General features: G+C 32.6%; 1 protein-coding gene across 1 annotated transcript; it reads right to left on the bottom strand.

The window, feature by feature from the left end:
• Positions 1-7,308: 7,308 nt before the first annotated feature.
• LOC130670626 (tubulin-specific chaperone C) lies at positions 7,309-9,537 on the bottom strand. Its single transcript, XM_057474063.1, has 3 exons — positions 9,221-9,537; positions 8,840-9,097; positions 7,309-8,709 (listed from the first exon to the last, which is right to left on the bottom strand). The coding sequence occupies exon 3, from the start codon at positions 8,560-8,562 to the stop codon at positions 7,519-7,521; it is 1,044 nt and encodes a 347-aa protein (XP_057330046.1). The 5' UTR covers positions 8,563-8,709; positions 8,840-9,097; positions 9,221-9,537; the 3' UTR covers positions 7,309-7,518.
• Positions 9,538-11,966: the final 2,429 nt, after the last annotated feature.

Raw genomic sequence — 11,966 nt, 5'->3', positions numbered from 1 at the left:
AGCAAGTTACGAAAAACTTTAACCACTGACGTTAATTACCGTCGAATAAAGTACATCTCGTTCTAAATTTACTTTAAATTCCTGTCCTTTCATTTCATAAACTACTTGATAACAAAAATAACAAATTGTCAAATCTAAATACAGTTTATTAGTACAAAACGTTTATTAGCTTTGTAAGTAATTCGTATAGAAATATATATATTTTATTATTCCCGATGTTTTACTAAACGAAACATGATACAGCAGTTGTTCAAACGCATAAAAAAATCACCATTTCCCGGTTTCAGTTGACGTCTCAGGTCTGAGGTCCGAGGTCCGAGGGTATATATTTATATGGATATATTTAATTGACAGCAATACGGAAATAAATATTAATATTGAGGGAAATTCCTAGGGCACTTGTGTACGCACAAGCTGTCCGGTAATTTATCGAGTTACGAACTGTGTAATGATGGTTAGCGAAGAGACTGGGATAGGAGCCTAAAACAATATTGGCGGGAGCAATAAAGCCCGAATCATATATTTATTTTAGGTAGGCTGTGTATTCTGTCTCTAATATAGACGACTAAGGCGAAGGGTGCAGGGTGAAGGGTGAAGAATGATGAGTAAGAGGGGTTGATTCAGATACATAATGTTGCATCGAGTGGTTTTAAGATGAGTAGGGTAGACACAGTCCATTGGCACCTAAATACCATGCCCTTTAGGTTTCAAATTTTCCCTCTCTTTCTGTCTCGATTAAATGTTGACCCAGTTAATAGCCCAGTGTTTGATTTGACTACTGTTTTGTTCGTCATCGTCATGTGTAAGTTTGTATTGTGTGCACACTTTAGATGTAATGTGAGACTCTGGAGTGTAGACTGAGCTTGCACATGCTGACTTTTATTGATGCAGTAACTAAACGGAGCAAGGAGCAAAGATGTTTAAACTTTTACGGACAAATTGCTTATGGGTCAGTTGAGTCCTAGACAAATTGTTTGCACGAAGCAGACAATTGCTGTAATTTGCTCATTGCAACTGAGGAAAATTTGAAAAAAAAAAGTGCAGGAGTAAAGATAAAAAATGTTAGTCAAGCATAAATAAAGTATAAATTATAAATTGTAGTATGACATTTATTGCTGGCTGTTCTTTATGTATCAAAGAAACAACCTCGTTATTTTACGATTCGCTAATTTACTCAGCCCTTCTTGTTCAAGTCCCATTTCACGACTCGCTAGTCACTCTGCGAAGGGCAAAAGGAACTGCCGTCGCTAATTATCGCATAACAGTACCCGGTAAATTGTAATTTAATAATTAAATTTTTAGTTATAACTAGAGTTTTATTTTCTTGGAGACGGTTTCTATTTTTTTTTTCTTTTTCATTTCATTTCATTTTACTTTACTTTATTTTTTATTGAGCGCTTTCATGTTAAATCGTAAGAATCGATTTAAAGGTTTTGTAGATTCGTTTCGACGAAGCCCAAAAAAAAGAAATGTAAATAAAGGCGAGAGTGCAAGAGCCCCGGGGGGCGGACGATCGAAAGGATCTAGAGTTTGGAAGCCAACGAAAGCCATTGATCCTTCGCGCACAATAACTCATCGTGAAAGAGAGAGATCTCTCGGTCGAGTGCTCGATATTATATATGTATATATATACTAAATAATATAATGCAAAGAAAATATAAAATAAAATAAATAAGTTGGTGCAATCCGACTTATACGTTTCACTGGCCTCCTAACGACCTCACAATAATTCCTGAATCTTTTACAACCCGAGACTGTTTAACCTTTAGACTATTTAATCCCCTTCAATCAATCGGACACTGCCAGCATTTTCATTTTTTTTTTTTTCCATATTTTTATCTGCGGCAGTGCGCGCCCAAAATTACTCGCGGATCCAAAATGTCGGATTTGAATCAGCGATACCGTAAAAAATTTTGTAAAATCGAAATCTCGTATCTGGTATCGAGTATCTGGTACTTGGTACCTGGTATCAGTTAACGGCTGTCTTAAATACGGGATTTACTTTTTTTTTGTACGCGTTATTATTTATAATTGCCAAATCTTGTGTAAAGTCCACCTGCGTAAACGTTTGTACGGTTTGTAGTATAAAGTTGGCGCAGTTGTCGGTAGAAAATATACAAACATTTGGAAACATCCTTTCATGTAATGTCAAAGAACATCTCATGGTGCTTGACACTGAATGGAGCAAGTATATGAAGAATGAAGAGAAAATATAAAATCTCGGGAGCTTTGAAAATAAAAACTACACCGACAAAATCGGTTAAGCTAAGATTTATTTAGTCACGCTAAAAATTATCTCCAAGTCTTTTATAACCCCCAGTTAATATTGCAAGTATTCAATAAAAACTTATTGTTAATTTGGAAAATTGATAGTAATATACTAGAAAAAATAGGCAGTGAATTCGAAGTAATTAAGGATTTTATCTGAATCCAAATTCACTCCGTTACGGAGTTTAAAAAAAATCAATCTGCATGCGGAGTAAATGGGGAGTTTGTTTTTTCAGCTGAGTAATTTTGGAGTGATCTGGATTTTATCTCAATCTGCATTGACTTTAATACGGAGTTTTAATATTTAAATATTAACTCCTTTTATGAGTGAATTTCACTCCGCATTCTCGACTGATTTAATCCACATTCACTCCGGATTTACTCCGAAAATTTTTATGATACTGAAGTTAGCCAACGTCTAATAATTTTTGAATTTTCTTTTAGACGTTAAATTATAAAAGAAAAAAAGTTTGAAAAATTGCACCTGTATTTTTTTAAATTTTTCACATGTGCATATTTTTATTTTTTATTTTTTTGTAATTGATTTATTGAAAAAAAATCCGAAAATTTTTAATTGTCTGCTAACTTCAGGATCATAAATTTTTTACAGTGTATTATTATTGTAGTGTAATTAAATACAGATCCGATCCATTTTGAAATTGATTTTTTGGGGATATTTCTTTAGTTACATGGACTAGTATCTTCGGACAAATTATGTGAACAATTAAAAGCTTGAAGTAAATTTTATAAATTAAAATAGTTGTTGTTATTACAATTATTACTTTTAATGTTTAATTATTAGTAATTGATTCGTAACTGGAAATTAAATCATGAAAAAAAAATTTTTTTTTTTTAATTATTATTAAATTTAATATAAATTATATAACTAGCAAAATATTCCCAATAAATTAATTTTGAAATGGATTGGATGTGCCTTTAATTATACTAACAACAATAATTATAATAATAATTATTATTATTATTATTTTAATGGAATGATAAATAAACGATTTTTTTTTTTTTAAGAAATCAGATGAATCCATGCAAAATACAAATTACTGAAGCATTGTAAAATATATTACGCGATTGGTACGAGTTTTAATACTTGCGCCCAAGTCAGCTATTGATATTCAGATATTCCAACTCGATGGAGACCCAATAAAAATAATATTGGTTAAGAAAACAACTCTTTGTGATTCTCTCGGGGGCGCATGCCATAGTTATTCTTATATATATCCAGATTCGCTCTTATAATATCATCTCAATAGCCTTTACTCTACTTATTTTTTGTTATCATTTACATAAATGCAATAATTCCGCTGAGGAAACAATTTTTACGCTAACTCTTTGAATTAAAGATAACTGAGCTTTTGTTAAATAAAAAAAATTTACGGATAAAAATCTTGCGGTCCTGCGAAAATCGATATTGTATACGACGAAAGTTTTTTTTTTTTTTTAAACAAATGTATTTTTTTTTGGTTGAACAGCGAAATAAACATTTTTTGACTTTAAAGAGCTCTAAAATTTGAAAATTATGACGTTTTCGAGCTTTCGGAGCTCAAAAACAGCGGGAAGTTTTGGGGTTGGCCCACAGGGCCAACCGTTTTTCAGTTTTATTTTTTTGTAATTAATTTGGTTGAATAAAAACTTCGAAAATTCTTAATTGTTTGTTAACTTCACGATCATATTAAAATTAGAAAAATTTATGCTTTAGTTTTACAGTATCCTTAATGGCGAGTTGCAGGTGTTCAAATTTTTCAACATTTATATTTAAATCTTTCCCTTGATTTATATTTGTAATAAAATACATGATTTTCAAACCAAAAAATGAATAATCGTGTGAAATTTGTTTTAAATAACGCCATTTCGAATAAAGCGCCTTTAAAACACGCGGGAAAATTTAAAACTTAATTTTTTAAGTAAATTAAATAAATGTTAGTATAAATATGAAATATATAAACGAAAATGATCATAGTAATTCCATAATTACGTAATAATGTTTTAGCTAAGAATAAACAAAATTTTTTTTTTGAATTTACTCACTTTTCCCGCCATTTTCATTCTCATCTGAGTACTTTTACATCACCAGTGTCCAACTAAATGAATTAACGATATAAACACTCACAAAAAAAATTAAATTTACACAAGTCATTAATCACCGATTCACAAAAATAACTTGAAAATAATATTTTTAATAAAACTAGATCATTTAAATATTTATTTGTGTATTCGAATTCCGACAACCAAGATGGCGTCAAACAACGCGAGAACTACGACCGCACTGAATTTAATTTATTATCAAGGTCACGTTCACTGACACGCATAATTTGATATATTTAAATATTTATCATTAAAAAAAAAAATAATTAAAAAGATTTATATGTTCATAATCTTGCCACAAAATAATTAAACGAATTATTTTACCGAGTTTAGATGACAAAGACAACAATAGCAGCCATGACGCGGGAGACTGACTGGTTTCTGCGCACGCGTATGTCTACTTCGTCTCTACTGCGCAGGTCGTACCAACCGTTTCTACAACTGCGCAAGTCTTCTGTGTCAAACTTCACTTTAACGCCTTTGCATTAGCTCGAGCATTATTTAAGTCGTGATTAAATAAATAAATTCAGTGTTTTTTTACTAAAATAAATTAAAACTCGTGTCTTTAAATGTTCTCTACTACCCAACGGACATTTCGTGATATTAATTTTATCGGTACTCAAAATATAAATAACAAAAAATAACAAGTAATTAAATCGTCCCATCTTTTTTATTGTTCTGTTACCGGCGTTCGTTGTCATTCGTTTTATTAATTTGAAATCCATGATACTGAAGTAAGCCAACGTCTAATAATTTTTGAATTTTTTTTTCAAAACGATACATTAAAAAAATAAATATTAAAAAAAATTGCACCTATAGTTTTTTTTATTTTCTACATGTGCATATTTTTAGTTTTTTTTTTTTTATATTTTATTTGTTAAAAAAAATCCGAAAATTGTTAATTGTCTGCGAACTTCAGAATCACGTTAACTTCAAGATAATTAAAATTAATATAAATAACTTTTATTAATTATTATTAATATACCAAAGTGTTTAAAAATCATTAGTGAGTGTTTGTGTATAAGTGCGATTTTTTTTATCGAGTAATTGGAGTGAAAGTGTTTTCATCATCATTTTTTATGCCGCCATCGTGAAAAAATTTAAAAATAGAATTTATTTTTTTTTTAAATAATTGAGTGATTAATTTCAGTGTTTGCGTGAATAATTTTAATTAGTATATTTTAATATGAATAATTATTCAAGTTTCGTTTCCAAATGCACCGACAGACAAATTTTAATAAAACTATTAAATTTCAATTTTGAAATTTCGCGCCAAGATGGCGCTACTGCGCGTCGCTGTTTCGACGTTTAAATTTCTGCTAAAGTGGGGGGCGATGAATCGCAAAGTCGATTGCTTTGTATCAACTGGCGGTTCGATAGCGGCAGTCAGTATCATCGACAATGGCAGTAATAGTTCAGATCCGTCTTTACGTTTGAATTAAAACACAGTATTGCAGTGAAGTCATGGAATGATCCATAAAATTTGTTGCTCATAGTTATTGTTTATTTAAATTGTGCAGTGTTTGTAAAATTTAAATTGTGCAAAGTGCCTGTGGTGTCGTTAAGTGTCGAGTGTTCAGTGCTAGTGTGTAGTGTAAAGTGTTGCTGATACTGATGCTGATAACTTCTAAATTCCTGAGCAAAATCATCTGGCATCGTCTGGTGGGGAAATAGCAGTTAAGTGACGTTTTTTAGCTGCAATACACTTGGAGCGATTTAATTCAAATCTCCAAGTGTATTAGGACACCCTTCTGCATGTTATTTCCCCGCCAAGGTTTGTTCAAACACTTCAGTGTTTTTTTTAAAATATTTTAAATATTTTTTTATGATATTCTGCCGCCATTTTATTTTAACTTACGAATTTTAATTTGTCTCCAATTTTTAATAATTTATTTTTTAAATATTTAAATTTGCCGCGGAAGTAATAAAAATAATTAATAAATTAATAACTTTGGGTGGACTCGGAAATTCTCTTGGCTACGTGACATTCTGCACAAATTGACGTACAGCAAAGATAGTTCTGGTAGAAATAAAAAATTATTTGAATCATTTGCACTTTGGGTAATGTGCCAAAAATAAAATTTTTATTGGACAACTCGGAATGTCCTCGACGGATTGATTCCGAAATCTATTCCTAATCTAAGCTCAAAGAGCTCAAAATATATTAACACTAGTATTTTTGAGCTCAAGAGCTCGAAAACAGCAGGAAGTTTAAGTGCTGGTCCGCAGGGTCAGGCGGTTTTCAGATTTTTTTATCTACGAGTACAAGAATCGATTAAAATAATCATTTGGTTCTACTACTGTCCAATTTTATTTGCCATTAGTTTATATTGATCTCAGTTATTGGAAAAAATACAATTCAAAGTATGAGACAACTTCCTATTCACTCCGTATCCGCATACGGAGTGATTTTTTTTTTTAAACTTCGAAACTCCGAGTGACGGAGTGAATTCACGATTTTGTGTAGACACGAATCAAAACCAAATGGACCCAAAATAACTGCGTAATTAAGAAATATCAAAATAATTGTTAATTAATAATGATACTGAAGTTAACCGACGTTTAATAATTTTAGATTTTTTTAAAAACCATAAATCATAAAAAAAAAAATATTCAAAAAAATTGCACCTATAGTTTTTTAAATTTTCTACATGTGCATATTTTTATATTTTTTATTTTGTGATTCAATTGTTCCAAAAAAAATCAAAAAATTGCTGACTGTCTGTTAACTTCAGAATCATAATCAATAACCTGATTAATTGCAATTTATAATAAAGTAATTGAGGAAATTCAACAAAAAAATTCCTTAAAAACTAAAAACAGCTGGACGCTGACCTGAAATTGATAACTTCTTAATCAAAAAAACTCTGTCCTTAACAAAAAAATTTATTACAAACACTAAAAAAAAAACAGGATGAATTATATGTTAAAGGACTTAGATAAAGATAACGTGCATTTATTAATTGTGTAAAAGCGAAAATACACGTGTTTATTACTTAATAATTTGACATGATTAAAATATCAGATACTATGTATGTCTTGGACAAATATATTCAAATAAAATATCTAAGATTTAATCAGCCAACTTATCCACTGTGAGAGTCGAAAATATATGTATAATAATAATAATTAGGTAAAAAAAGTAAAATTTCAATCCCAGAATTTGACCCTGAGCTCCGGTTTCAAGACTGACCAATTCGGCGAATGTTTTTCGGAGGAAAGCCAATTGAAGTCGTCAACGGAGTCCCAGTTGTTGGTTTTAACGTCGAGTCCAGCCAGATTGAAGTGACTTTGCTGGTCCTCGTAACTCCAACTGTACGGCGCGACTTTTATTTTAGTCGAGTCCTCGATGATAGCGCGACTGGTAACATGGAGATAGATGGTACAGTCCGTCGACGAGTGTAAACGTAATTGCTGGCATGCAAATGCAAAGGTACATGAGTCACAATTGCTAACAAATACAGATGACGAGACTGGTCCAATGAGTACTTGGCATTGCTTAAGATTAATCATGTGTACGGTACTCGGCGCACCGTAAATGCGCACATTGCATCGAGTTAAATCAGACAATAGAACGTCATTCTTGTTTACATTTTCGGCGTCTAACGTCAGGGTGAGGTCTGATTTGCCAATTATACTGCTTGCACTGTCGGTGTACTTACTAATTAGTTCATTGTGCTGCTTTGTTGCTCCATTTGAGGTCACTGTCTCTGCCAGGTTGAGGTTCTTCAGTCCGTCAGTGACGTCCAGGGATTTATCTGATGGCTTTTTAGCAGGCCGCCGGTTTTTGAAACCAAACTTCTTCTTGGGCAGGAGCTTGAGCTCCAGGTCGGCGGCCTCGGTCTCGAGGCGTTGGAGGGTTTCTTGGGCCCGACGAATGTCGTAGACTTTGAGGAATATCTTTGACTGGGACAAGTAGTTCCACAGGGTCTGGATTTCTTTGTTTATTTTATCGAAGATTCCCGGAAGCGCGGAAGTCTGAGCCAGGGGCGCCGAGTCCAGCATGTCTTTGACTTTGTTGCAGGTGAGGTAAAACGTCTCCTGGAAGAAGCTCAGCTGCTCTGACTCGACACTCAGCTGCTGCTTCTCCTCCTTTCTGCGCTCGATTACGTTCCTGCGCTCGCGATCGCGCTTTGAAATACGATCGGTAAGATTTCCGCCTCCGAGGCTCTCTATCACTTCTGGTGTGTCCATAGCAGCCGGATGTTATTTCCTGGGTGACTCTTTTGCGTTCGCAGTTTCTGAGTCAGACATAGAGTCACTTGATTTATTTTTTGCTTCAAATTTAGCGGATTTTTTTAGGAACGGGCGATAGTTGTCAAGTGCAGGCAAAGGGAATTTCTGAAAATTTAATTTTTTTTTTAAATAAAATTATTTTGGACGTTTACTTTTTTTTGTCAATTTTTTCCGACTAAAAAAAATGAACATCAGTAAAAATTTGACAACCTCAAAAGTAATAAAAATTAAATACCTTCTCAAAATCTTTATCGGAAGGTGTAACAATTTTCAACAAAGCGTATCCAGCTCCAGACCCGCCAATCAACATTAATATAATTTTAGCGAAAGCCATTAAGCAAAAATAAAAATCATTCAGACTTAGGATTTATTTTTCCCCAAGTCATTAAATCTGTTTCGCGAATAATTCGAGATTTTACTGAAATATTTTCTCCAATTCTGTAGTAACCTTCAAGTACTGAGGGATAGTTCAAGTGCATGTACCAGCGGAACTCTGAAAATTAAAATAGTAATTTAATTTATGCTAAAATTAATCTAATGATAATTAGATTTAAATTCGAGGATTTATGAATCATCGTGGTATGAATAACCTCAATCAGCAGGGATAATTTATTACCTGGGTCCGTGTTCATGCGGCGCCAGAATAAGTACGAGCAGCCAAGTAATCCTATTTCAAATGCCAGTAGAGGTTTTCCGAATTTACGAATGAATTTTTTAAAAGTCGAGTTAGTGGGAACTTTTTTCATAGCTCATACTAGCCCACCCGATACTACAAACACACACTTTTATTGGAGTTATATGAGCAATCTCCTTAAATGGAAATCGTCAATACCGCATTAAAACGACTAATAAGAAAGTTGTCTCGAAATTATTGCGACTGATCGCACATCACTCGATATATCTGTGGTAAAGTTGCTTTTATAGACAGTATCAGCTAATAAAATTGTGATAAACAATTACATATGATCATTATTACCCATTTTCATGACAGTGCCCATGATAGCTCGTGATCCAGCTACTCGGCAGGTGACAGCACTTGCTGATAAATGAAAAATTTTATTATTTCATGGAGTAAATTTCAAAACTGCTGACTTATTTAATTATTATTAAATAAAGTCATTAAAAAATGATTAATTATATCCACTATGCAAAGTTATTTTATTTCAATTACTGAGTTGCACAGTTCCAATATTTGAATGTTGAGACATTGGCGCGCATGCACAAGTTTTTAAAAATGGTCGCTTGAGATCTGGAGATTTTTTAATGGTCGGTTTTTTTGAAAAAAAAAATTTTCGTGTATGCGCAGAAGTAGGTGCGCAAATTTGTTTTGAATGCGAGTATTTGAAAATTTGAGCGGATGTCTAATATACAGATCCCGATGACCCAGATCCCATATATCCAGATTGCCGATGATACAGATAATCAATCACCTATATTTCGATTTCGAGTAGCACACTTGCCTTTATGACATCTATAAGATATCAGTTTTTTGTCGTATAGATAAGGCACCAACATGTTGATAAAACGATCAGAAATTCATGTCACTGAAAAAAAAATCTGCTTAAAAGACTTAAGACAAGTAACGACAAAAAGTTAATTACAAATAGTGGTAAAATATGTCATCTAAACGATTTTTTAATTGACATAAGACAGAAAAAACAATACAAATTTTCTATGTCTCCTAGGACCAACATCCGCATGTCTTTTTACCAAAAAAAGTGACTAAGACAAAAAAAAAATGTGTTTTATCCTTTTGAAAGACATTTTGAAGTTGTCTGTATGCTACTTGGGCTATTACACAGATCCCGATAACGCAGATGTATCGATGACCCTGATCCTGATGACACAAATTGACTTATGTACTGATCAATCGTAGATCTTGAATCAAAAAGAAAATCATGAATTCAAATGTTGTTTTCTAAGACGACAGATTTTCTCGATAATAAAGACTGAGGTGTACTCGGAATTGTCCATAGCCAGTCCTGATTATCTATGAATTTTTTTTAGGCGGCAATCTTGATCAAAACTACAGCTTCTACTGGGAAAGAATTTCCATTAATGTACAGTGAAAGATAAATTTATTTTTCCACCAGTCAGTGAGTCCTGATTCTAACTGGGTGTCTTCTTTGGGAGGCAGGGGAAAGAGTACCACGTCCCCTCTTGACCAAGTGGTATGTCAACCAATACATAATTGGTACTATGGGGAGCCCATTCCAAGTCCCACTTCGACCAGAGTCTCTTTATTTCTTGAGATGGGAGGAGTGTTGTGGGCCCATGTGAGGTAGGACTCGTAGTGGCTGTGGTTAGATACCACACGCAATGAGGATTTTTTATTATACCTCCGGTTAATGTCCACTCTTGGTTTCGGCCGAGAGTGTCGCTTAAAGTGTACAGAAGATGGGATTTCGCAACGCGAGTGTGCCCAAAAGGGTGAGGTCTCGGCTTCCGGTCGGCGGAGGTGGACTTAGGTCCACGTTACATTAACTAATTTGAGTCCTGATTCTCTCCCGATTCCCAGGACTACTCCAGTGTAAAATAATAGAAAATACCATCGATTATTTTATCCAATTTCCATTGAAACAAAACGTTCACCAAAAACTCAAATTATTTTTCTTGCCCGAGTTATTAAAAAAAAAACATAAACAATTTTTAAAAAATATATAAATAAACAAACTATAGTTGGATTATCGACTTTGCGTTTCGGAAATTTTCAGGTTTTTACTCCCACTATCTAAATTTAATACTCAAAGCATGCGCCTTGATGGTGGGGGTGAAAACCGAAAATATCCGAAACTCAAAATCTCGCAAATCCAACTACAGCTGAAAATTTGTTTTCAAAGCCATGACATGCAATAAACTTTAAAACATTGTTACAAAAGTTGTTAAAATCAATACAAATGAAAGTTTATTGGTTAAATAAAAATCATGTCGAACAAGCAACAAAATTCACATTAAAAATATTAATAATAAAAAGAAAGTAAATAAAAATATTCAATTAATCTATTATTAATTAATTAGTAAAAAATAATACGTATGCATATCAATAGAAACAAATTTGTTGAGATCGTTTTGAAGTTGCAGTAAGTGGACTAAAAAAATATATATACTAATATATATATAAATCCTCAATAATCGCTAGTACAAATTCATCATAAATATAATTATAATAATAATAATAATTATATAAAATATAAAAATTTATTGTTTCTAATGTGATTTATTGAAAACTCATCTGTACATAACTTACTGCACTTTATGTCACAAGACCTTTAATCATTTTTCAATACCCAACTATAATTACTATTTTGCATATGAAAACATCTTCAAGACTATTATTATTTTAGTTTCATTATAATCCCACT

This window comes from Microplitis mediator, chromosome 1 (genome assembly GCF_029852145.1).
Source record: "Microplitis mediator isolate UGA2020A chromosome 1, iyMicMedi2.1, whole genome shotgun sequence".
Taxonomy (NCBI): domain Eukaryota; kingdom Metazoa; phylum Arthropoda; class Insecta; order Hymenoptera; family Braconidae; genus Microplitis; species Microplitis mediator.
The sequence above is the reverse complement of the archived record's forward strand: the minus strand, read 5'-3'. Positions and strand labels throughout refer to the sequence as shown.